Source organism: Gekko japonicus, unplaced genomic scaffold (genome assembly GCF_001447785.1).
Source record: "Gekko japonicus isolate JY-2015 unplaced genomic scaffold, Gekko_japonicus_V1.1 scaffold244, whole genome shotgun sequence".
NCBI lineage: Eukaryota > Metazoa > Chordata > Lepidosauria > Squamata > Gekkonidae > Gekko > Gekko japonicus.
This window is the reverse complement of record NW_015165838.1, coordinates 909,287-937,218: the sequence shown is the minus strand read 5'-3', so window position 1 is coordinate 937,218 and position 27,932 is coordinate 909,287. Positions and strand designations below refer to the sequence as shown.

The 27,932-nt window shown below is 44.2% G+C and overlaps 1 protein-coding gene across 1 annotated transcript; it reads right to left on the bottom strand.

Moving 5' to 3' along the window:
* Window positions 1-2,248: 2,248 nt before the first annotated feature.
* PLCXD1 (phosphatidylinositol-specific phospholipase C, X domain containing 1) lies at window positions 2,249-27,932 on the bottom strand. Its single transcript, XM_015410971.1, has 7 exons — window positions 27,854-27,932; window positions 22,245-22,389; window positions 19,481-19,617; window positions 12,522-12,650; window positions 6,902-7,057; window positions 5,099-5,282; window positions 2,249-3,708 (listed from the first exon to the last, which is right to left on the bottom strand). Exons 2-7 carry the CDS (start codon window positions 22,372-22,374, stop codon window positions 3,425-3,427), a joined length of 1,020 nt encoding a protein of 339 aa, XP_015266457.1. The 5' UTR covers window positions 22,375-22,389; window positions 27,854-27,932; the 3' UTR covers window positions 2,249-3,424.

Sequence of the window (27,932 nt, the reverse complement as noted above, 5' to 3'; positions counted from 1 at the left end):
CATTAAAACAGTTCACACGGTAAGTTACCAAAAGAGAGCATGCAACAGGTAAACTATGGGTAGCACTGGTCTGTCAAGGTCAACACGATCTGCTCTGCCTGCTAGCAGCTCTCTTAGTCTCTTTCACATCGTCTGCTTTACTGGAGATGGCAGGGAACTGAGCCTGGAACTTTTTTCCATGCAAAGCATATGCTCTGCTACTGAGCCACAGGTAGACTGTTGCTGTCCAAAATGTAACAATTATTTGTGAGCTTGATTGGTGGGGGAATATCTAGATGGATTTATTTTCATCCCCCTTTAAATATTAGCAAAGCAAACAAAGTCCTGCCTTTTCCTAAGGTTACTAAAATACATTTAATACTGAAACACGCAAAATACTTTTTTTAATGCAAGTCTAATAATGGATAATGTGCGTGCTGTTTAAGAAGAATACTCACGGACTCTGTGATTTTTTACTGCAACAAGGATAAGGAATGTAAAGCTGAACTGTATTTTTAAAATGCTTCACATTTTCTCTGAGATGATGTAATTCAGACACTTCCATATGGATTCATGACTCCTGTTTCAGGCTTTCAGATCTACAGCAATTGTGCTGTTCCATCCCCACTATTTAAGGGCTGCCACAATAAAAATTAGGTCATCAGAAACTGCTTTCTGTGGCCACCCATTTAAGCCAGTAAACATTTGCTATAGATGGTGCCAATTAATAATGATGCTTATACCAGTCACAATGTATCAGATACTTTTTCTGTCCAATATCCCAATGTAAAGCCCTTCCACTACTGTACGAGGAGGTACGGAGGCCAAATCTGCTTGTTCTCCAGAGCTCCCCACATAACCTTGGTTGAGGACTCTGCAAGGTACCACCACTAGAAATGGGGACTTTAAAAGCCCCTATGTGGAAACAGAGCAGCTGCTTCTACCAGTCAATCCAGCATGAAGAAGATCTTTTTAGTAAAACATGCCATCCATAAGGGAGAAGAGACAAAATATATCAATGCACACTTAAAAGAGATAAATTTGGCTCCATACTCTGTAATTCATCTATTTGTTTTACTTTAGGAATGCTACTTAAATTACAAATACGGCAAATAAACATCAAACAGTTACACTGAAAAACTGTTGTTTACATCCATTCTCAAAATGTAGAGCAGTGGTTCTTTAATGCGGATCCAGCAGTGGAGGTGATGCTTCTCAGCTGGCTCTGGTCACTCAGTGCAATGTTCACAAACCCTTCAATTGACTGTCAGTGGAGAAAGGGCTTCTTTAGAATGCCTTTTCTCCGGACAAGAGGATACACAATCAGCTAAACTGTTTTGTTCTGTAGTTACATACATAAGTGCTACCGAGTCACAACCAACTTACGGAAACCCCAGCAAGGGACTTTCAAGGCAATTAAGAAGCAGAGGTGGTTTACCATTGCCTTCCTCTGCTGGACCTCCTGATGGCACTGGTATTTCTGGCCACTGTGTGACACAGAGTGTTGGACTGGATGGGCCTTTGGCCTGATCCAACATTGGCGTCTCTTATGTTCTTATGTTCTTATGGTTCCCCATCCAAGCATCAATCCTCCTCAGCTGACAAGACTGGGCTGTACCATGCTGCCTCCCTTCCTATGTTCTATGGTTAAGAATATCAAAATAGTGTACATCAGCAGGCACCCCAAAATCTGTTTATTGTACCTTCATTTTAAATATTATATTATCTGAGAGACTTAAGAACAATGGTCGAAGTTCAAACCAGTCCATTAATTAGATAACACTTTCAAGCATTGTACAAGGAGGATTAAAAACATTCTCTACTTCATATGTACTTTATAAACCTGTCATTCTCTCTTCACCCCTGCCCCCAAATCATTACTATCTTCCGCTCTTTTACAGTGCTACAGTATTCTTCCTGCAACCCAGATTTACATATACCATTACAATACTGGCCATGCTATTTACTTCATGCTTAATTGACACTTTCTTTGAAATATCCATAGGAACTTTTTCCTACCCATTCACTACCTATGTCATCAGGATTTATTGGCCAGGCATCCTCATTTTTACACTCAGATAAACTGAGTCTGACAAGGTCCTGCCCATTCACCTAAATTGGAGTTCACAGAAGATTTCTTCACAGTTTGGCTTGCATACATTTAATCTGCAAATACAACCATCTCACAGTTCACTTATAACTATTTTTTTTTATTTATTTACATGTGATTTCTATACCGCCCATGACCCCTAATGGGTCTCAGAGCGGTTTACATTAGACTACATCTGTAGTCGAATCCTAACTAGGGCCACAATTTGTGCGGGGAGGGGTTACCTAGCAGCACCCGGACGGCGGCTTTTTCTCTCCTTGGCGGCTCAGGCGCAGTCTCGGTGCTCCGGGCAATCAGCGACCATCGGCGGGCTTCTTGGTGGATCCTCCGTCGGCGCGCTCTGCTCTGGACTGCAGCTTTTTCCGGCTACTCGTCCCTTCGGGCTCCAGCCGCGCCGCGTCGCCCCGCAGTTGCGTCATCCGACTCCGCCTTCATCCGACTCATGGACTGAATAAGTTAAATTGCACTTGTTTCAAAACATCGGGTTGTGGAAACTCACTGCTTGCTCCCCTGTGTTGTGAGAACTGTCCATTTACTCTAGTCCTCTGCTTCCTGCTCATTACCCAGTCCAAAAGAGGATTTCTCTCTTCTCTCATAACTGCCAAGCTTGCCAAGGGACTACTTCAAAGTATATGATGCCTCTACTAGAAAGTTGGTGGGATGTCACTTTGATCAGCTGAGCTTGTTCCTTTGTACTTTTGGCTTTAAGAATGCTGTCTACTGTTTATCGATGATAGTAGTTAGACTCACTCATCTCCTGGCTTGCTTCCTTCTCTCCTACCCTGTTCCTTTCTGAAAATCATATTAAATTGGTTTCATTCGTTCCTTTAGTAGAGGCTGAATTTTGGATAATTTCTTTCTGCCTAGCTTCTGTTGTGGGATCCCAGCATTGAGCACTGCATGTTTCTCAGTCAAAGTTCTCCTTCTGAATTGGTAGCACACACAGCTCCAAAAAGATGGCTGGCCCTGTCAATTCTGGTGGTGTCATCTGTGTTTGGAAAAAGAATGGCTTCCACTTCTCTCTGAAGAGATAATCGGTGTGAGCTACTTAGTTGGTAGGAGCACACGGTCAGATTCTCTGACACAGCAAGCACCAATCACTGCAAACAGGATGTTTGGATTAAAAAAATAGCAAAAGTGATACATGAAAGTGCTTGGTTTCCTGGGAAGCAGTGCAAAAAGAACTGCACTTTTAAGTGTGTCTCCAGACAAATTCATGGAGTTAGGAATTCATCCTTAACTAGAGGTTTTTTAAACTTATCATTTGTTGTTAAAAACAAGATCTTCACAGCATTCCTGTGAGGAAGGTAAACTATGTTCAAAGTCTCACAGTACTCAAGTTTTTCCAGAGCTGAGCAAAGGCAGCATATTTGGGAAGTGCTCCTTTGGAATAAGTTTTTCATTAAGATTGATCACATTCTGCACGAAATTACTTCTTTCTATGAAGTCCCCAGCAATTATATTAATGCAGTCTTTCTCTGCTCCGGGTCGCTGCTTCTTTATCCAGCGATTCAGTAATGGAAGGGCACGGAGGGTCATTTTCTTTATAGAATAATGTAGACGTGACAGAATGTATGGCAAATCTCCAGTAAGGTTGATTCCTGCAACAAATAATCCTCCTGCATGAAAACAAAACAAAAAGTCACCACTGTGTCTGTCATATGCCCTCCTGTGGGCATTACTAACACTTTGGGTCATAACAGATGCAATACTTGGGTAATCAAGGTTTGCGTTTTCTCAGTTTCTTTAGAAGGTACATTTCAGGCATCAGGGCCTCTCAGAAAGAGGGTTTAATCCTCCCACTCTTGCACAGTTCACCCATCAACCTCTCTTCCCCCTCCTACTCTAAGGAGTTCAGGAAGGAAAAAGATGCCCCCTCTCCTCGATAGCCTCAATTCTAACTTGGGTCTACCTGCAGCAATTTAGCTTTTAAAAGATGCTGGGAGATCTATGTTCTCTCAGTTTGACCATATATTCACAAAGGAGTTTTCATGCCTTTATCTTAATTTAAAGATAAAAGAACAAACTATCCTCGTGCCAATACATTGCTGCATTTGCAGCCCGTGCACATTGAAAGCAGTCCAGAGATACTTGTAAGTAATCTCATGACATGGCAGGCTGGAGTCACCAGTAGATTCTCTCCTCGTCTTCTGTATCAAGTGGCAGAGTAGGTGACATAGTTGGACATCCAACATGGATAACCACAACATCTCGCCACTTCAAAAAGCAGGGTAGGGCCATTCTACTTGGCAGTATGCACCTTACCTGCAGGAACAACATTGTCCAAACGCTGCATTGTCTTCTACGTTCAGATCCAGCACTCTACACTACATCACATTGGCTCTCCAATACTGAATAACTGGTACAAACACAGCCCAGTAGAATCAGCTGTTTTCATGTCTTTGTTTTGTTAATTTTTACACTTTTTTAAAGGATAAAGAAATAGCATAAAGTATCTCTACAGATCTAATGGAGGGCCGCTGAATCTCCCCAAATGCATTCTAACAGTGTCCATGCACATATCCAGACTGTCCAAAAATAATTAAACAAAGGGGTTTGGTTATACCATTCACCCACCTCACCAAAGCGTGATCAGAGAAAAACCAAACTTCCTTTAAAGTTATATACTATATGGCTCTGATCAAGCCTTATGGTAATCCTTGTTTGCAAACAAAGCATGTAGATCTTTGACAGTCTAGAACAAGATGAAGTTAAATCAAATCAAATACCTTTTAATGGCATATCAATAAAATACATGGTGTGATAAAATATGAGCAAGAAGGCATTACAGAGACAGCAAAATAAGGCTGTTCATACAGAAAGCTTGTATCTATCTTTAACCGCTTCAGCCAAGAACCTAGTGACCAGAGCTGTGATGTCTGGGTTTGTGTCATTGAATAGATATTGCATTGCAAACAATTAAAACATGTAGATTTTTGACAGTCTAGAACAAGATAAAGTCACAGAGCCTTGGCACATGATTTGCAAAAACAAAAATGCAACGGATACCTGGGCGTCCACCACGTTTCCTCAGCTCCAAATACCAGATAAGTTTTTTTGCTGTAGTCTTATTTCCCCACCAGTATGGAAGTGCCGGCCACAACTCAGAGTGCAATGCCACTTGTAGAATGTCTTCATATGAGACAATAACCTGATAGCCATGGGCCCACATATGCTGTAGGGTTGGAACCACCTGGAAGAGAAGCGTTGCACTGTACTTGTAGGACCACAGCCGATGAAGTTGTCTTACGTTTATGGCAACTGTACAGAAATTCAAATGCTAAGGCATGCCATTTTTATTATACTTCCCTGACTGTATTTTAAAATCTATGTACAGGAAAGGCTACATGGCAAAAGAGGCATGTTGTCTGAATGCTAAGAATCATCCATAAGCTTGTAGGAGTTTTTTTTGTCATGTATGTGGATTTCCTAACTTCACAAAAGGCCTTCAGCCATTTGCTAGACAGTTAAAACACAGCCTTTCTTAAATGAAGTGCTTCAGAATTTCTTTTGTAAAACGTTTGTCTATTTTCAAGCAAAATCAATCACCCATTGTTTCTTATCTCCAACAATATTAGAAGAAAAAAAGGAGGAGGACCCTTGTCAGAACATCTTACTCTGTGTCTCCCATACAGATTTTGTTCAGAGCTTCTCAAAAAATACAACTAACCTTCCTGAAATCCCTGAGTTATTATATACATCGCCCCCTCAAGCTGGCCAGCTCCACTACCCACACCTCAATACCTGAGGTCTTTCCTCCCTCTTTCCCCTCCCCACAACAAAGTCTCTGTACGGTTAGATTACCAATGCTAAACTGAGTGGTCATTCCCCAGTTAAGATCTGAAAGACAGTCAAAAAGAGAAGAGCTCTGCTTTTCTACATAAGCACAGTTCTAATTGCAACAAAATTCATACAGCCTTGGCCTATAGCTGTGATACAACCTACAGAAATGGGAACATGGCAGTCTTGAGTAAATGCTGTTGCTCTCATGAGAACTAGATCATCATTAGTGCCTTAATTTGGCCAGATACTGAATTTCCACATGAACCCTGAAAATATTTCAGATATAGGAGAGGAGAGACTTGGTCTTCACTTTGGAGGTAAGTTTTCATTTAAAAGTAAAGGTTTTGATGGTTAATTTTTTTCAACTGTCTTGCTGAAATAGGTGAATTCCTTACTTTGACGCATGCTGCATCAAAGTGAGGAGGGATTCATTCTAATGGGATGCTGAAGAGTATCCAAACGTGTAAAAAATTACATGAAATAAGAATTTAAAACCAAAGCATGATGCAGATATTTAAACATCCAGGTAACAGAACGTAATTGTTTCCCATGCACTTTGCATCTTAATCATTTCAACTAAACCAAGGCTTAATTTGTGTCTAGACTCAGTCCTGGAATTCTGTTTCAATACCACAGCTGAATCCTGACACCGCTGAAACAGCAAAAGAAAAAGAAAAAGGTGAGCTTCTCCAAGCACAAGAAGAGTGGCTTGCTAACTAGAGCCTGTCTTTACACACTTGGGATCATGGCACAGGGAAGATGGTCTAATATGCAGGGTACGGTTTGGGCATCAAGACTTCAGTGCTCAATGCCTGATTCTGAATCACATTGTAGGTTTTTAATTTTCTGCTTGCAAAAAGGATACTGACATTGAGATTAATCCGTACAGAGTCCCATTCATTTAGAGCAAAGGTCTGGTTTGCATTGTGAGTGGTACTATTTACTTCAGTATAACATCCCAAACCGGCTACTGTGAGTAAGACATTTATATCCTTGAAAGCTCAAAACCAAGGATTCCAAATAACTTACATTTCTAGGACACAGTCTACAACAGAAGATCTTCTTTATACAACACACCAGATGACGATGATGGTCCTCGTCCAATCCATCAAAGTTTCTGAAAGCTAGAATGATGACCTCACAGGGATGGGTTTTCAACCACCGTAAAATATCCCACAGGACATCCTACAACAATCAACACAAAAGAAGTGAGATAAATCGTTCTGTGCTGCAGAGTAGCGGAAATAAACAGCAGCCTATAATCAGGCAGTATCTCAAGTATATGTTTAGATGGGGAAAATTAGGATATGAAATAATATGCTAATTTTAATTGCTAGTGTCATCTATATACTAATAGCCATGTGTGGGTCCCCATATGCAGATACCTAAATCCATGGAATCGGGACCACACTGACACTAAACAGATTTTTCTTCAAACTTGGGAGATTCCTGAGGTTAGCAGAAAAATCTGAAATCGAAACAAAAATATATAGGGAGGGTTAAATCCCCCCAATACATTGCGTTGTCTGCACATGCACGCACAGAAAATGCTCTTACCAGAACAGAATGGAGCCGCTCCAGTCCAGCCCAGCTGTGGATGCCGGCAACCGTTCTGGGCCCAGCCATGGCAGCAGAGGATGCTGGCAGCCACCTGGAGCCCAGCTGTGGTGGTGGAGGACGCGGGGCTCAATAGTAGGTGGTAGGCTTGGAGCGGCACCAGGCTTGGCAATGTGGGATTTCCCCCCACACCATGAATCTCCCAGCCCTCCCACTGAGCCATAAGGAGAGAATTAGGTGTGGGAAAATGGCAGCAATGGGGGGAGTTCTCCTCCCCATGAGTACCGCCTTTCCCCACTTGTCCCTATATAATTTCAACAGGCTACAGAGAAATTAGTAGTATTGCCCAAAACCAAATTCTGAGACTGGCAGTCACATGCCACCACCCAAAATCAGGATTCTCCTCCCCATGAGTACCGCCTTTCCCCACTTGTCCCTATATAATTTCAACAGGCTACAGAGAAATTAGTAGTATTGCCCAAAACCAAATTCTGAGACTGGCAGTCACATGCCACCACCCAAAATCAGCTATCTGAGTTCAAAATTCTCTTTGAACACTCAGGCCCACATTAAACCATCCTCAAATTATATTAACATCAAGTCAGTTCTGGGCATACAGAAAAATAATTCTTCAAGATTGATATCAATTAATAATCAATTCCTCACAATTTAGGAACAAATTACTGTTGCATAGTTCAATACTTATCTCTTCTAACAAATGTGGTGTTATAACGGGGGATCAAGATTTAGCCCAGGTCAAATACAATTTTCTGTAATAGAGAGGCAAAATCCTGCAAATTCCCCACAAATGTAGTATATTGGGTAGAGAACATTGATGTTAAATTTAGTACACTAGATTCCCATGGTATGATCTAAAGTTCATTGGAAGTTCCATTACATACTCGCTGTTCGTTTCCATTATGGCAAATTCCTCTTCTGCATGCGGATTAACTGTCTAGCTCGCAAAAATAAATTTGGAAACCTATGCGTGCACGGATGTCAACATGAATACCAGAGTATTGACCCTTACCACCTCAACCCGTTCCCACTGCATGCTGAGACAAAGGATCAGCAGTATGCTTACTGAAGTACCAACAGAAGGAGTAATAGCCAATTCAAGAGAATACTACCTGCAGTATATTATTCAGGACTCCACTAAATAAATATTCAGGACTCCCCCCCAAAAAAAAAAATTGTTAGCAAAAGGCATCTGTGAATAGAGAGGATCATGGTTTGGATACTCTGAAAAGGAACAGCAAGTTAAGTGCTCAAGTCCTTCATCTGATCCATTAGAATCTCCTCACAGTTATCTCAAAAAACACAAACCCTAATCTAACAATCCCTTGACTAGTGGGAACTGCAACGGGTACACACCTCTTCCCCATTTTGTTTCACTGAAGAATGTAGCTCCATCAGTGCATCACTGACTGTTGCTCCTACAAGATAGTTCCATTCCAAGTTCAGATGAAACTGGCTCAAGAACCATCTTTTTAACTATTAGCATAATGGTTTTTTATTAAAAAGGAAATCCAGATTGTTGGCAGCTCAAAAAAATGCCATGAGCACAGCCATCCGGTCAGTTAATCTCCCTGAAACCTACATATCACAGAGGGCAAGGTTTCCAAACTTGGTGGGGGCCAGCCCATTCATCACTGCAGAAGATTCTCAGCTATGATTTAATTCATGGCAGCAATGAAAGACATCATGAGTATATAGCCTGAAATAATGATTTGGTACAAATTAGCAGTAGAAGGCTTGAAAGGCAGGCAGCAAGTGGCTTTTGGGATAGTGCATTATAGGGCAGTGTCATGATCTGGGCTGTGCAAGAAGAGGCCTAGCAGGCACAGGTAGCCTGAGTAACAGTGGGAGGAGGCCAGGCCTATAACTTCCAGAAGTCCCTGAGAGGTTTTGGTGCCAATTTTAGCCAATCACAGAGAAAGGGGACTTATAATAAAAGACCTGGTACAGAAGAAGAGCTGTTCTTTCTTCCAAGAGAGCAGGGCCAGAGGGAAGGCTGCTGCTGGGAGAGACCCTCCCCCTGAGAAGAAGGCCCAACTGAGACAGTGAACTAGGGACTTTGAGTCTAGTCACGTTAGGGCATTTTGTTTCCCATATTGGGCTGACCTCCTGTAAAAATAAACCTTTTGTCATTTACTCTGCCTGGTCCTCATGCATATTATTCGGCCAAACAAGGGAGGCCTGAGGGCCTTGGGAGGATGCTCTGGGCCTTCTTAAGGGCTCCTAAAACCAGAGTGGTGGCAGCATCAGGTGACACCCCACCTGAGTCGTGACAGCCAGATTTAAGTGGATTTCAACCACCTCATTAAGAGAATGTATTTCCATGACTTGGTCACAATCTAATTCTGAATTGTGAAAAATAAGTTGTTCCATCTAACCTATAATTACCTCATCTTTAAAAAATGAGCAGACAGCAGTAATAGTTACTCCAATAGATGGCTGCTCAGACGGGATTAGATGTAAGCAGATTACAGCCTCTGTATTTAGAATGGAGTAACTCTGCATAGATTGCCCTGTAAGAATGCTAGAATCACATTTTTAACTATTTAGAAGCCATTGTTCCAAGCCCTTTAAAAAGAAGGACACCAATAAAGAGAATCCCAAATATGTTATATGATTCAAATTTTGGACCCTTAGGGCTGGAGATGTTTGAGGGACTATAATTGTTCTTGAGCCTCCTGATGGAATCTTAATAACTTCCAGACAGTAAATTTAATACAAACTGGTTGTCTCTCAGCATTCCTGAGTCAACGTGGACACTGCTGAATTTTTAATTAGCTCAGAACTCATCTGACTGATGGTCACTTGTAAAACGTCTTGAGACCTAATGCTTTGAGCATTAGCACTATGAAGCATGCACCATTCAACTTCACACTGTCATAACTCATGCATACTATGTGGCCCCAGCCTAAAGAAACTCAGCCACAATTGCAGTTTTTAGAGGAAACAAAGTGTAACTTTTCCCCCCTGAATCGGGCTATTGAATGATAACAAAACACTGAAACTGGATACAGGGATTGTGATTTTTTTGCTCCAGCAGGCTACCCTCTCTCCCTACTCAGGCAAATAGTTCTCAAGCAACCAAGAGACAGAAGTTATTTTTTGGCTGAGGGAGATAACATTCAGCAGAAATCCCTCATGCTCCCCACTCCCAATATCAGCTTAAGGAGAGTTCAGAGCCATTTCCTTCAGTAGCGGCCACCACCTCCTGGCTGCTGCCCCAGCTCTAGTTTGGCTGCCAGAAGCAGCAAGCCAAAGGAGACTGCAATTGTAGTGTGAGCCAGCAGTAAGGCCTGTTAGGTAGGAATGCCCTTTCTTAACTAATACAACCTTATTTCTACAGGCATAACTCCTAAGTAATTACAGCTTGCAGGATTAGGGTGGGGGTGGAAAGTGACATCAAGTTGGTGCCGATTAAGGCTACTCCATGGAGTTTCCAAGGCAAGAGATGTTCAGAGGTGTTTTGCCATCGCCTGCCTCTGCATTGCAACTCTGGACTTCCCTGGTGGCCTCCTGTCCAAGTACTAACAAAGGCCAATCCTGCAAAGCTTCTGAGATCTGACAAGATCAGGCTAGACTGGGCCATCCAGGGCAAGGCTGGGGTACAGGATTAGAGTACAGACTTTAAAAAAGGGAAACATGGAAATATAGCTAACCTACTTGAGATTCATACATCCTGAGCATCTGATCCCACCCCCCAAGGGGAGATTTAAATGGGTGGATGCATAAAGAGGAGGCCATCCTTCTCCTGGCCACACTGTCCTCCCACAGTCGCATACACACCTGCATGGGAAAGGCAGCTTCTTTTCAGGTCTCCCTCCCATGTGTCTAAAAAAGCCTTAACACATCTGAGCCTTGGATTCTAGAACACAGAGCCCACCAGAATTTGCTCAGCCAACAGGGAGGTGTCTAACATATCAACATGATTCCACATTTTCACTCATGACTATCCAGCCAGGTAAGGTTTCTCCGAGCCCTGGTGGGGCCTCAGAGCTGGTCAGTCTTCATAAATGCCCTCCCCCATCTGCTCTCATCTATCACAAGGATAACCTCTGACTGTTGATACCTCTCCAGTTGTGAACAATTCATCCAACCCCATTCAGACTATGTTTGCATGGGAAAATTGCCCAAAGGTTGTACTATTAGAGTCTGATGGCACTTTGATGTCGATGAAGTCTTAGGGTACAACCTCTGGGCAGTCTTCCTAGGCAAGCACCACTAAAATGAAGACGTTTCATACAAATGCACAGTAATGTGCTTCAGCCCAGCTGCATTTCACTTGTATAAGAGAACTACTCAGTGGACTGTGTCCCGTATTTCTACACTGGAAAGAACTTTACTTCATCCTTTTACTCAAAGACATCTGACACAGAATAGGGGAAATAATCAATGCGTGTTCCAGGCCCTACTGGTCTTCAGCTAGCACTCAGCTTTAAAAAGCTCCAAAAACCACTTGCAATACCCAACGGACAGAGAAAGCTAGCCTGATGCAGTGGTTAAAGTGGGAGACCTGGGTTCAAGTGACCACCGTCCCATAAGGCTAGCTAAATATCCTTGGACAAGTCACTCTTTCTCCGCTTAACTTACCTGTGAGGATACGATGGAAGAGGATAGGATGGTATGTGCTATCCTGAGTTTCTTGGAGGAATAAACGTGTACTGAATAAAACCTCTGCCAGCTGGACCCTGGAAACTAGGTGTAAGGTGCCACTAGCATGCATATCAAGGATCTGAGCACACCTACGAATTTCTGATCTGCCACCAACTATTTTTATTTCTTTACTTATGTTATTTATAATCCACCTTTCTCACTGAGACTCAAGGCAGATCACATCAGAAATATATTTCTACAACAAGCTATGGCAACTGCAGATGCTTTCCACCACAGAATCTGGTCAGCTGGGCTAGTTCTCACTCGCAAGTTAGCCATGCCTGGTACACAGTAAGAGTTCAGCCAGAGCATTGGCCGCAGAAACTGGATCGCACACGACATTATACAGATGCTAGTTGCACATCAACTACCAGAAATGGTCTTAAATTAAAAAGTCTGTTTTCATTAGAATTAGAAACTGTACCTCTACAACAGCTGTAGTATATAGCATATGAACAAAGTGCAAAGTCGTAGAAGGTTCATCAGGCTTGTGAGCAATCCTAAAGTCAAAGTACCTAATTCCAGCATCCAGTTGCTCCAACACAGTCAGCTCCTGCATAATTTGAAAAAAAAAGTCCAGAATGCATGCTTAATGCTCTTTCTGAATTTTTTAAAGAACAAAGTTTGAGTCCAGTGGCACCTTTAAGACCAACAAAGTTTTATTCAAGGTATAAGCTTTGTTCTGCTGCTTCAGGCCAACATGGCTACCTGTCTGAATCGATCTGCATTTTTTAGAGTTGGGGGTTACTATTTCAATTTGAACAATGACTAAGAAACACTGAGGTCTTGTCTTTTTGTTTGGAATGCACTCTCAGAAGACAAAAAAATAAAGAAAAAAATAATTATAAAGAACTGGCACACAATTAACTGGTTGTAAGAACCTTAAGAAATACATCATAGATTAACAGCCCAATTTTATGAATGCCTGTAAAGTACTCCTGAGGCACAGGTACTGGTACCAGTAGTTACTAAGTAAGCATCTTTTCATACACAAGGGCCTGAGGTTTGGCCCATTCATGAATGGCCTGAAGACCGTGATGTGGAAGTGCCTCCAAGACATGACAGCAATGATGGTGCGACTTGGAAGCTTTGTTATAAAGGCACTGCCCCATCACTGTTGAAGTAAGTTTGACAGCAGGCACATCACAAGCATCAAACATCTTAAGACCTGCTATTTGTGCCTTATTCACCATGTTTATTCCTCTTTCCTCGGTAAATATATGAGGTGGTTTACATAAAAAGATTATATGAGGTGGAATTACTCAAGCTCCATTAAAATTGGAGCGCTCTGCTTTCTGCTACAGAAAATCTGGCACTTTTACTAGGCAGAGAAAAATCATTTATAGTCATGCAGGATCAAAATCCAAAAACAAAAAATCCCAGCACCGAGACTGCCACACACCGTTCCGCTTCGTGCCCCGGTTCTCCAGTTGCTCCTTGCTCCGTACCTCACCCTGCTGACCCCGAGAGCAGCAACGCTCCATGCCTAGCTCCAGCCGCCGCCTCCGTTCCCAAGCTTCACCCAACATGTGGAAGCAATACGATGGCTACATCCCAGGAAAGCATCGCCACCTTCGACCTCTCCCACCCTGCATAGTGGGAGACCTGACTTGAGATCCTGGAGAGCTACTTCAACTGCCATGACATCGTAGACCCAGGTAAGAAGAAGATCCACCTCCTCCGGTCCTGTGGTATAGACACCGTCTTGCTACTCAAGGACCTAATTGCTCCTAAGCAGACCAAGGACAAGACCTATGTGGTGTTGGTGAAAGCGCTGTCCAACCACCTCTCACCTAAACCCACAAAGTTTGCGGAGCACATGGACTTCTTTGCGCGGGTCCGGGGTCCAAACGAGTCTTCTTACGCGTTCTTGGCTGGGCTCCGGCAGGCGGCCACCAGGTGCTCTTTTCCTGACCTGGTGGACACCTTGCTAAACCAGTTTCTCTTGGGTCTCCGGGAACCCAAGCTTCGGAGGAAACTGGTTAGCCAGGACGACCCAGACCTAGATAAGGCGCTCCGAGAGGCCGCAGCCTACAAAAAGGCGCATCAAGACCACCACGTAAAGGAGGCAGTTTCTATGACAAAACGATGGTGGATGCCTTCCCCAGCTCTCTGGGGAGGCGTACTGCACAGCAAAATCCCTCCCCCTCAAAGGAAAAACTTTCTGAGCGATAACGTGCTGAGAGAGGGACGCCTCTCAATGCACTTACATAAACAAGGAGGGGGAAGGAGAGAGAAACGATTGTAAATGGATACTTGAAGCGAAATCCCCCCCCCCTGAAACCCCTTAAGCAATTGGAGGGGGGTGCCTTTTTGACGCGTTTACATAAACGGAAGAGGGGAGGGGGAGAGAGAGAGACAGTTGTAAATGGGTACTTCTGAAAGACTTTATTTGCAAGCGTGTAAACCTGTTGTGGGAGATTTCCATGAGCTTTTAACAGCGTATGCAATTTGCAGAGCCAGGAAGAAAGAGACTTTATTGAAAATAAAACGTTGAGATGGCAGATACCCTAAAAAAGATTGCGAAAACTCCGAGGAGAAGAAGGGAAGTTGACATCACTGCACTAGTAGCAGAAGCCATCAAGCCGATCTTGGAGCAACTTGTTGGTATTAACTAGCAGCTTGCCAAGATAAATCAACAATTTGTGTCTTGGCATCTCCAGGAGGCGATCGGAGAAAAAACTGAATTGAGGGCTCTCAAAGAGAATGAGATGGAGAAGCAGAAGCCCAGTGTAACAACTTAAATCCCCAGGTTTCTTAACAAGACCTCGTTTAGTTCTATCGGCTGTCTGTCTATTGTTGTGCATCCAACCCCTACAACCTGCTTATGTACATCTTCCTACTGTTATTAGAGCATGTGTTATTTGCTTATGTGCTTTTTGTTGTATTAATTTGGAAAAAATAAAAAACTTCATTTTAAAAAAAAGAGAGAATGAGATGGACACTAAATTAAGCAGCGATCTCAATGAGAAAAGAAGAAAAAGTACAAGAGAAACAGGAAAAATTTACAAGGATTTAACTTCTTCCCTGCGAGTGTTCTTAGAAAGTGTCATCTTAAAGTCTGCTGAGGAAAAAGAACTGGAGGTGCCCTTCATAATCAAAAAACCTTTGAGAAGCCACTGGACCCCGAGACCAGAGCGGAAGAGGCTTAAGATTAGTGGTTCTATTCCTTTGGATGGAAGAAGATTGGGCTGCAGTGAACGTCTAAGAAGCTATCAAGAATTTAGAGAGTTTTAGTATAGATGTAAAGGCGGAAGGACTTTGCAAATTGCCTTTATGAAGCGAGCTGGAGGAGACGCTCGGGAAATCTTCTCATAACAAGTGACAATCTAACATATAAGCTTACAAAGGACCTCACAAAGTATATTGTTTATTAACAGCCTTTTTTTTACTAACAGCATTTTAACAGGGAATGATCTCCTAACCTTGGGTTTTTAGCTTAGTTTGGGTTATCTTTTCTTTCTCCCTAAATGTAGTCCCCCTAACCCTATTTTTTCTTGGTAGTTTATGTAGTATTATTTTAAAAAATCCCCTCCGGGGGCTTAAAAAAAAAAGACCACCACGTAAAGGCGGTACATCGCATTCAAGCAGCCCTCGAGTCGGACAACTCCAAAGACAGGGAAGTGCTTCAGGTATGCCGCCGCTCATCCCAACAGCAGCATCGCCTGGTGGAACCTTCCTCGGCGAAGGCCTCCTCTTCATCACCATCCTGCGCCAGTAGCAGTGAGGCGCATGAACGCCGGGTTTGCCAATTCAGAGACGCTGTCTGCCGCACCTGTAACAAGCCGGGCCATCTCGCCAGAGTCTGCCGCTCCTGTGGACAGCCCCAGAAGACTTCAACCCACCAGACCTCGGCAGATCACCACACAAACCTTCATACCCTCTCAGCCCACCACCAGCAGCACCAGGTATGTAACTTGCCCCCCGATAGCCCCAATAAGGTGCACATAACGGTGTTAATAGAGGGGTCCCCCTGCAGCATGGAGATAGACTCTGGGTCGTCCTTCTCCATTATTTCTGAGGAGACGCTGCGCTCGCTCTGCCCACGGGGGGACCCCCTCTGCGTAAGCCACAGGGATTTAAGTTAAGGGACTTTAACAAGAACCCTGTGGCGGTGTGGGGCTGGGGCAAGTTTACGGTGCAATTTAAAAACTTTTGCGGACAATTGGACTTGCTGGGGGGGGGGAGGCTCTCCAGCTTACTGGGACTTCAGGCCTCTGGGGATAACGATCACAGGAATAAACCAGATTCAAGCTGAGGACTTTGCGGATGTGTGTAATGAATTCCCCAGGGTTTTTGACAGCACGCTCGGCTGCTCCACCGTGGCCCCCATATCCCTCGATCTCGACCCAGCCGTCCGCCCCATCAGGGTCAAGGCCAGACACCCCCCCTATTGCTATGAGGCCAAAGATCAAGGCAGAGATTGATTGCTTGGTGGACCAGGGGGTGTTAGAGCCCGTCGCTTCAGCACAGTGGGAGACGCCGATAGTCACCCCGGTAAAGCCTAACAGCAACATGTGAGTTTGTACCGACTATAAGTGCATATTGAATAAAGCCCTCCAGGACCACGCTTATCCTGTACCGGTGGTCAGCCATGTGTTAGCCGCACTGGTGGGGGCTCGGATCTTCGGCAAACTGGACTTGACCCAGGCCTACCAGCAACTGCCGGTGGATGCTGCCACTGCTGAAGCCCAAACGATAGTGACACACAAGGGGGCTTTCAAGGTACATCGTCTGCAGTTTGGGGTGTCGTTCACGCCAGGCATTTTTCAATCTTTTATGGATTCTCTCCTGAAAAGAATTCCGGGAGATCAGCCATTTTTAGATGACATGCTCATTACGGCTTCGGATGCCTCGGCCTTCGCGGAACAACTACGAGCAGTGCTACACAGGTTTGACTCTGCCGGCTTAAAGGTCAAACGTGAAAAATGTCTTCAGGAAGTGCCCAGGGTGGAGTTCCTGGGGTTTGCGGTGGACAGCGCGGGAATTCACCCCACTGAGGACAAGACACAGGCGATCACTCAAGCTCCTCCGCCTACATCCAAGTCCGAACTACAGGCCTTCCTCAGCCTATTAAATTTTTATCATTCGTTTCTCCCCCTGAAGCCCGCAGTGGCGGAACCCCTGCACCTCCTACTGGACAAGAACGCAAAATACATGCAAGACCTTAAAAATGTAATTAAAACATTGGTCAGATGAGTCAAGTAGTTTTAACACCATTTTCTAGGGTGCTTTTAGTTTGAAGACTGTTATTTTAAGCTGCTCAATGATCTCTGCTTTTATGATTTGGCTGGGTTTCTTAATTCTGCATTTTAACTAATATTTTTAACTGCTTTATGTTTTTATTATGCTTTATTCGGTTACAGAATTAACCTTCTTTAGACTCCCAAATCATGTGAAAGTTACACCAGTAAGAATTAACAACTGAAACTCTATTGAGAACAATATTCTCTATTGAGAAGCCAGAAGAAGCCGTGCCGACGAGCCAATCCAGAACGTCCCTCCACTGGGTGCTGCTAGGACAGTCCCCACCCCAGCATATATATGTGGCCTTAGGTAAAGGTAATGATTAACTGTAGAGCCGCTCAGAGACCCCCGGTGGGGGGTTTGAGCAGGGTAGCAAGTCGAAAGTTAAATAAATACACACTGTAGTCAATTACAACATCAGCAATGGTGGTGGACATATTCTTTTCCAGGGCTTGTAGGGAGTTATGGAACTCTTGCCGGGATACTGTAAGGCCTTCCGGCTGTTGGTTTGTGCCGCCCAACGCCATTTTAGAAGGGTTACCGGGAGTGCTTCTAGGAGGCCCAGGTCTCTCTGTTTTCGGAAAGTAAGAGGGGACCCCTTTACTCACAGTTGTAGCGTTTCTTGTTTTCGGTCCAGAATTTCTTCCCATATCTTGGGGTACCACTGAAAGTTGTGCAGGCTTGGTGAATGTCGGCTTAGATGCGTTTTGGGGGAAGGGTCTGGGGAGCTTAACGTTCAAGCGTCCATTGCATTCCGCTCTGACGCCACCCCCCCTTATCTCCTTCTCAGCCAACTATCAACCTACCTTTATCTGCCCCTCTGACTTCAGCTTTCCAAGTCCTCCCCCCTCCCTGCACCCTCTACCTAGGAAAAGTACAGTCTTTCTCCGCAGTGAGGATCAAAGCAGCTTACATCATTCTCCTTTCCCCTTTAGATCTGCACAACAACCCTGTGAGGTAGGTTAGGCTAAAACTCTGACTGGTCTGAAATCACCCACTCAGCTTCCACAGCAAGAACCTGGGTCTTGCAGACTCTGCTCTGAAGCGCTGCTATGCCACACTGGCTGTCCAGGAGGCAGGGGGCTGCTGGTGGTGAATAGGAGCAAGCAGCCAGGCCTCATAAAGTAATGTCAGTCAGGTGTCATCAAGTCTGCCAGGCCTAGGGTAGCCAACCTCCAAGTGGAGCCTGAAGATCGCCTAGTATCACAACTGATCTCCAGACAACAGATCTCTCTCCCCCTGGAGAAAATAACTGCTCTGGAGGGTGGTCTCTATGGCATTCTATTCAGCTGAGGCCTCTCCCCTCCCCAAACTGTAGACTCCACCACAAAATCTCCAGGAATTTCCCAAACTCGAGTTGGCAACCCAAGTCAGGACTTGCCCCAATGAGTTCCCCACAAAGGCCAAAGTAGGCCTGGAAAGGGCCTCCTGCCCCTGCCTTTTTACTGACAGAACCAAGCTTGGTTGCCTAGCAACAGCCACTGAGGGGAAAGTGAGCCCCACAGCAGGAGGAGAAGAGAATGGTTTGATGGCTTGGTGGCTCACTTAAGTAGCCAGCCAGCCAGCCATGGAGGAGCCAAGCCGGAGAATCACCTTCGTTGTGAGAGACAGCTGTTTTGGCAGTTTATTCTGACAGGAAAGGGTGGCCAAGCTGACTGGGGGGGGGATCGGACCCAGCACCCAGCCAATGGCATGTGAGTACTCTTGAGTGGCAGTTGATGGGCTAATGAAGTACACAGCACAGCCAATGGGAGAGTTGGAAAGTGCCAATACGCTTGGGCATATATGTATATGTGTGTGTGTGTGTGTGTATGTATAGGATTAGGTCCCACCCCACCACAAACCCTGACCTCCCCAGGCGTTTTCCAACCTGGAGTTGGCAACCCTGACTACAATATACTATGCTTCACACATGACAAGCTACTTACATACATGGCAGAAGGAGAAGGCAACAAGCTGCCTTGTTGAAAACAAAGGTTTAGTGCTCTGTTTTATGCACTGGTTCTTTTTCTCATTTTACAGCAACGACTAGAGAGTGACCACATTAGCTACCATTAAAAACAAGCTTCACAATATGACAGGTCTAGTAAATTAAACAATTCAGAATAAGACATTAAAAATGGAAGATTTGTTTACCTGTGTTATGCACCACCTCAAAACAATAGGATGTATTATCCAGTGCATATGTTTGTCCATAAGTTCCAGCAGCTTGGATTCATTTACGCTTACTGTTGAAGTTTCATCAAGGCTGTATGTCATAGTATCATGGCTCCCTAACAATATAAAACTTAAAATTAAACTAATTCAAACTTTTTGTCCACCCTTCAAATGCTCCTAGCCTAAACACACAAATTGCATAAACATTTCCCAAATATTCAGACATTATCCAGGTACCAGTTCAGTTCAAAGGGAGATCTTCTTATACCAGAATCACGATTTGTCAGCTTCTGTCTCAAGATGTAGAGCAGGAAGGCTTTGAATCAGAAGAATGAAGTCCTTGAGGTCTACAACATGACTAAGACTGTCAACAAATTCCTCACTTCTGTGCCTCCTAGTCATGTAAACTATCCCATGTTCACAATCGTCCTTTCATTCCTCACTCTGGCTCTCTCCTCTGCCGATCATCCTTTTGGCCTCTCACTCTCTCATCAGGCTTAATCTAGACATTACAAAATCCTCATGTTTGTTGGGGGAGAACTCAAGGATTTTGTGTCCTCAAACAGACCCACAGAGACACTCTTACATGTAGTCACACAAGTAATATGATTTTTACAAAACAGCCAATAACAGTTTCTCCCTGTATGCCAAGTTCAAAGCCAGAAAAGAGGTAGCATGCATCTGGGAGGCACAAAACTCCCATTACACATGTGATATAAAGTCCTCAGGTTCTTCCCCAACAAACACAAGGACCTTGTAATGTGTACACTCTCCGAGAAGGGGGGGGGTGCCATCAAGTTGTTTCTGACTCATGGCAACTCTATGAATGAATGGCCTCCAAATCGTCCTATCATTAACAGTCTCCCTCAGGTCTTGCAAACTGAGGCTTCCTTGACTGAGGCCTATTATGCATGGGTGTTTTCCCTCGCTTTCACCATGCATGTCCGTTGGGTTTTCTTGGTTGTTCTGCATTGGTTTTCCTCCAGCACTCAGTTGACTTTTTGGTTGCCATTTCTCCAGGTTTTCTAAGAGTGCTTTTGTGCCAATTTTTCCCTTGTTTTGTTTCCCTCGGATTTCTCCCTGCCCTTTTGCCGCCCTTCGAAGGTCACTCCCCCACCCACATCAAGGTCATTTCACCCACTCTGCACCTTTCACCATCCTTCCCTCTTCATCGATGTACAAGCTCCATTTATCCCTCATTTTCAAATTTTTAATTTAAAACAATGGAGGGAATGTTTAAAGGGAGCTGTGCAAGGTTTAGTTCTCTCCTGGTATTGACTTGAAAGGTGGATTGGAGGGGAGGCAAATGGCAACATCTCCAGTGTAAAAAAAAAAAAAGGATTTCAGTGCTGCATTCAAACAAAATAAAGGGGGGATCATTAGCGTGGAACGAAACTGACACAAGATGTAAAGAGAGATGCTAGGGTGGGAAGCCTAAAGCTCTGAAAGCATTTCCCCCTTTAATGCTTTAGTGAACAAAGATTGGGAGAGAACCATTTTGGCAGTCTCTGGAAGCCTAACATTAAAATAGCAGCTGAGCCACATAGACCTTCTGCAAACTGCCAAACTGAAGAATCACTTAGGATTGATCCATTTAGAAGACAGAGTGCCATCCACACAGGACAGGCTTTAAAAAACTGCAAAGATCATGACCAGTGTGCAGGAATTTAATCAAATTAGAGAATCACAAAGAGAAAACACACAAATTAGCAAGGAAGGGCAGGAAATTAGCATTACTATGCAGCTGTGCTAGGACATCAGAGAAAATAGTCCTTTTTTTTTTCAATTTAGTGGTACAAAACTAAAAAAGCTCTCCAGAGCTTCTGCCAGAGGATTCCTCCCACATACAAATTGCAGCCTTGTGCAAAGTGTGGTGGAGTCGCAGCCAACTTTGCACAGGTGCGCACACACGCACACGTTGCCAACAATCACAGCTTCTGGCACAGTCTCTTCAAACCCATGTTTGCCACCTTGTTTATGAAAATTTGGTGGTACAGTATGTCAAAACTTGAACCACCAACAATGAACAGCTTAGTGGCACTGTCATAAATCCAAGAATCTGGCAGAAAAACTGGCCCAACTGGTGGACCTCCTGATGGCACCTGATATTTTTGGCCACTGTGTGACAGAGTGTTAGACTGGATGAGCCACTGGCCTGATCCAACATTGGCTTCTTTTATGTTCTTAAATATCCTTTTCTGTTGGTTACTTCATTGCCGCAGTGAGTGCCCCAGTCTCAAAGAGAGGTATCTGTGGTTAAAATTAGAGATAGGGATGACAGACAGGAGCCATCACACTCTCCCAGGGTTGGAATGCTTGTCAGAGGGTGATTGAGGTGAAGAGCAGTGTGAGAAGGCATTTTGGTGGTCTCTAGTGCATCTTCCCATTTGACTGCTTTGAGACAGGATTCCTTAATGGGCCTTACTTTCTTGATACATGTTTAGCGAACTGCACACAGCATTAACATTATGGCCTTTGCCTACACATTAAAGAGTGACAGTGTTTGTCAGATTTGATAATTTCCACCCTTTGACTTGAGAAGCTTGGTTATGAAAATGAGAGGGCAAGGAATATTTCAGTTATATGACATTCCTAGTTCTAGAAGTTTCTGTAATCTGGCCTGCTCGTATGTATTTCCCAATTATATCACTGTCCAAAAGCCAATAAGAAAATTATTCCTAAGCAGTAAGTGCAAAATAATGTTTAAACAATATTAGACTGCTTTAAAGGAAGTACTATATACCTGGAAGTGATAGGTTGGAAAGAGGAATGGTCCAGAGACATTCTGGCAAGCGAGACATCCAGTAAGCAAGTTCATGGCACAGAGGAATGGGCTTTTTTGGACGATTCTTCGTTTTCTTCCTGCGCCGCATGTTCTAGAAAATAAGCTAAATGAAGAGTACCAGTAAACTCAGACTTGCTAGCAAATGTCAGACTCACCATGTGAATAATAAAGAGCTCCCATGAAATCCAATTAAAAGCATTTTATTTGTCTTGCATGCATGCAGGATTTGAACTGCTCTGTCTTCTTGGTGCTTGGGGGGGGGTCAGCAGTGGGAGGGCTTCTAATGTCCTGGCCCCAGTGGTGGACCTCCTGATGGCACTGGTATTTTTGGCCACTGTGTGACAGAGAGTGTTGGACGACGGGATGGGCCTTTGGCCTGATCCAACATTGGCGTCTCTTATGTTCTTATGAACCCCAGGTCCACGTTGTGCAGGACAGCCAAGAGTGGATCTCCCAACATTTTCTGAGAGAGGAAGAGTTTAACCCTGTCCCAGTCGCTATTCCCTTAACAGCATTTCTGAGAGATGATTTCTATCAGGGAAATGGAGGGGTGGGGGAGTCTTCAGCCAGCAACCACGGGGGAGGGGGCATGGCACAAGGCTCCAGCTTTCCATGCCGAAGATCCCTGGCTCAATCCCCAGTGTCTCCATTAAAAGGGTTAGATAACAGGTGATGTGAAAGATCTGCACCTGAGACCCGATGGAGCCCCTGCTAGTCAAAATAGACAATACTGACTTTGACAGACCAAGAGTCTGGCTCAGGGTAAAGCAGCTTTATTTATGTTCACTCCCCCTCCCCCGGACTGCTTCTTAGCTAAAGACAGCACAGGAGATTCAATCACAGATCTCCCAAGTAATGTGTACCCCAATCCAACAGGAGGCTGTGCTGTTAGGTTCCTGCTCTGTGCAGGAAAAAAGGGACCAGCTGGAGCATTTGTGCCTACCCCAATACCAGAATTCATGTATGACACCATGCTTAAGCCCCAAAGACACATGGCATCATTAAGGGCTGTTACAGGGGCTGGAATGGTATGCATCACCGTGCCATTGCTTCCGTTTAGAAGTCATTTTAAGAATTTGTTCGGCAAACAGGGAAAGGCTAGGTAGTGAGCGACAGGCAGCCTTTACAGTCTTCGCCCCAGTCATTGTTCACATCACTGCTTCTAAAGACAATTTATAGGACTAGGTTAGCCATCTAATTATATACAGACTTCTCTTTTAAATAGATAAGTTAGAGAATCAGTTGTTGTTGCTTGGTGTAGTGTAGTGGTTAAGTGCACGGACTCTAATCTGGGAGAACCGGGTTTGATTCCCCACTCCTCCACTTGCACCTGGCTGGATGACCGTGGGCAAACTGTAGTTCTGATAAGAGCTGTCCTTGAAAAAGAGCAGTTTCTGTCAAGAGCTCTCTCAGCCCCACCTACCTCACAGGGTGTCTGTTGTGGGGAGGGGGAGGGGAAGGAGCTTGTAAGCCTCTCTGAGACTCCTTTGGGTAGTGAAGGGCGGGGTATAAATCTAATCTCTTCTTCTTGTTTTTCCAAATGAGAATTGTCTTTTGTGGTAGCCTTGGAAATCGGGTGGCATGGTTTGTCTGAAAGGACACAATACGATGGAGCCTGTTGGCCCACCAGACAGTCAATAACCGTGAAAATCAGTGTCCTACAAATGGTGGCTGTGCTGTCTGTAACTTATACAATGCATTCAGACAACCTAGTTTTGTTTGATTCCCACTGCTTGGCCAAGGCAAAACACAAGAAAAGCCACCACGGCAGCTCCAACTGGACAGACATGCAGGATGTAAATGTTCTAAAGAAAGAAAGGAAACCAAATGTTTGAATATATATTTTTATTTTTTAAAAAAAATAATGAGGACAGATTAATCAAATTAGTATTTTTCTTGTCCTGAGCAAGTGTACATCACTTGTTTGGAATCAGTGTTAGATCCCAACTAAAGTGTCTGTCTGAAGAGCAGCAATCTTCACCATCTCCCCCTCCTGTGGTTGACTCCCTCCAAGTAATTTCTATGGGTCCTCCTTCCCCCAGGAGCACCATTTCAGGGCTGCAGTTGGAACTGCAGTTAGAGCAGGCCCATAGCCAGAATTTTTCTTTTTAATTTGGGGGGGGACCTTGAATAAGTCGGGAGGCACTAAAATAAAAATTTAAAAAACTCACGTACACTGGCTGGACCCTGCCCCAGCTGGTCTTCCCAGGTTCAATCTCGAGCATCCTCTCTTAAAAGGATCATGTCCTGGGGGGAGTGGAAAGGCCTACCCCAGAAAGCCCCCAAAGGGGCTGGTTCAGCATCAGGCAATCTGAGTAGCCAGGTGGGCCCTCAGGCACCGAAGCAGCGGCGGGAGGCACTTGTGAGCCATGAGCAGCAGGCAAGTCAGAAGGGTGTGCAGAAGCAGGACGAGGACTGATTCACCACTCCTCCACATGCAGCTGCTGGGGTGACCTTGAGTCAGTCACAGTTCTCTCAGAGCTATTCTCGAAGAGCTCTCTCAGCCCCACCTACCTCACAGGGTGTCTCTTGCAGGGAGGGGAAGGGAAAGGAATTATAATCCGCTCGGGGACTCCATGTGAAGGGCGGGGTATAAATACAATCTCTTCTCCTTCTCTCTTTTTTCAAGACACCTTTTAATTAAATTAAGACAGACAGATCCAAAGGCAACTATAAAGAGCATTTTGGAATCTGCAAATGATGCTCTAATTCAGGGGTGTCAAACATAAGTCCCGAGGGCCAGAACTGGCCTGTCCAGGGCCCACAAGCAACTGGTGCAAGAGAGGGAACAGAAGACTGCTCGAGGAGGGGGAGCAGGTGGAGCCACTCCAATTGTGGCTTCAGCATGGCGGAACAACCTCATTTGCAGCAGTCAAGCAGCATGGGGGCATCTGGCCAATGCTGAGTCACTGGCTCTCCAGTCCACCCATGTGGGTTTTCCTCTACACCCCCTCCCAACCCATGGACCTTGCAGTGAGGATGCACCAACTCGGAGCTACAAGCTACTGTCCTTTATACGGCTTATATCACCGGTACCTGGCATTATGTCTTATGGCACACATGGCCCGGTCCAACAAAGTCACATTTATGTCAGATCCAGCCCTCGTAACAAACGAGTTTGACACCTGGGCTCTAATCAAATCAAGGAAGGGGAAAAACAGTGCTCCAAAACCAAAATATATTTTAAGAATAGTTCAGATCAGATCTTCTCAGAAACCAATATAAATAAACATGGTTCAGGCATGTAACTTAATAGACAATCCCTATATAAGGATAGCAAAAGCAGTCCATGCATATATTATTCTTTTGTGCACAGCACAAAGTAAGACTCCACATAAGCCAAACTCCTCCTGACTCCATATCAGGCCTGAACACAGGAAAGCTTGACAGCTGCAACTGTATCAGATGCCACTTTATTGACCTACTTCCATAAATCCCCTCATCCATGCCGATCCTATTGTTTCCTAAATAGGTCAGTGTCTTCCCTATTTTTCCCTACACTAGTCATCAGTGCAATAGTGTTGGGGTCAGAGAGTCACAGCTCAGGGGGTCAACAAAGATGAAGTGTGCACAGAAAGTTATTTATTTAATTCATTTATACCCCGCCTTTCTTCACAATGGGGACTCAAAGCAGCTTTCTTAATTCTCCTCTCCAACAAACCTGTGAGGTAGGTTGGGCTGAGAGAGTGTGACTGGCCCAAGGTCACCCAGCAACTTTCCATGGCACAAATAGGGATTCAAACCTGGGTCTTCCTGATACTAGTCTGACACTGTTGACCACTATGCCACACTGGCTCTCTTCTGTGGACATATGGTTCTTCTAGATCCCAAGAAGATGTGTTTGGGGGAGGATCCCCCTGTATCCAGAACTTACTGGGTGCATGCACATACTGGTACAATCCACTTTGACTATACTGATTCAGGGGTGAGGATGTGGGATCCAGGTGCTCTCTACCCTTATGCCAGCAGGCGATCATCTGTTCAGTCGTGCATGCACATCGGTTTATTGGGGAAAGTCCTCCTGTGCCCTAGCAGGCTGACTGCTGCAAAGAAGAACTTCTAGATCAGGGTTATTACATGGACCACTGGGCACGGAACAGCAGTCACTGTGGGTGTAGAGGGGGAGGTATTTGTGAACTTCCTGCATTGTGCAAGGGGTTGGACTAGATGACCCTGGAGGTCCCTTCCAACTCTATGATTCTATGAAATGCCACTGCTGGACCACTCAAAGAGGAACTCTTTTCCACCTAAGGATGCTTGGGATTCCTGTCAATTCCTGTGAGAAATCTCTCTACTTGTCAAAGCGGGAGGCCAGAATGTAGCTATCTATCTGTAAGGCGTGCAAAACTAAACTAAGAAGGGAATGAAACTCCCATACAAAGTCCTCAAGTTCTTCCCCAACAAACCTGAGGACATTATAATGTGTACACCAGCCCGAAATACAGCCAGGTAAATAGGATCAATTAATTTTGATCCTAAAACTCACTTTAAAAGTTTCAAACTGTAATCTTTATTTCTGTTTACTTAACATGGTTTCCCTTCTATTTGTTTCGTATCTTATCAGACCTCTCCGGAGAGGTGATCTATACATTTTGGAAATAAAAGCTTGCACATTAAGTGTCTCGCTGTGGTCTTAAGAGGATAGGGCATCCTATACGGCACAAGCACTTGCTTGCTAGCTAACAGATACCTGCCAAGGAAGCTGCAAGCAGTTCTGGTACTCTGAGGACCTGCAGGAAACACACCTCATCTCATTCATACTTTACATCTTAATGTATTACAGACGCCTTGTGAGTACACATGAAAGTGTAACTTACAAGTTGTTCCCATGTTTCTGTTTCCAAATGCCTTAACAATGCTGCTGTTCTCAGTAAAACAAAAAAGGATCTCCATAATTTCACAATCTCAGAAACTCTGCTAGATTTCCTCTATTGACCATCCCAGCCTTCTTCATCAGAAAAGTTATTTAGGGCAGAAAGTTTCAGAAAGTTTTTAAAGAAAGAAAAGCTTTTTCATACATACAGGGCTCCAAAAACATTATACTGACAAAAATAAGTGTAAGCCCCAAATCTCTACCAAACTGCATTTACCCCAAAAGGCTACCCTGACTGTAAGAAGAGCCCCCTTTTAAAACCTTGTACAGAAAAAAAGTTTATATTATTATTACTATACATAACTAACTTGTTCACGAATTCAAGACGCTCCCCTCTTTTTCTTGCTGAAACACGTGGAAAAACAACCCTCTCTCTTCCTTTCAAATAAATAGGATATGTTACCGGCTCTACCTTATCATTATTTTAATATACCCCAGTTAAATATCTGTGGCATACAAAAGTGTGTCGTGACACACATTCAGCTAGGAAAACAAAATCGGCCACAGAGACAAATCAAATAATATTTTCTTACTCTGTTCTAAAAAGGCAGAAAACTGCAGCAATTACCTGTTCAGGAGAAATAAAGGGGGAAAACAGCAAAAGCAGTACATGCCAGGAACCAAAATCAGTCACTGCTCATTTTCAAAGCAAGCCACGCGATTTCCCAAAACTCGGATTTTGCGGCCCACAAACCTTGTATTTACTCCGAAAGAAATGTGTTTTGTTGTGGCGTCTGCTCACGCTTAGAATGGGCATCTAAGCAGCGTTTAGC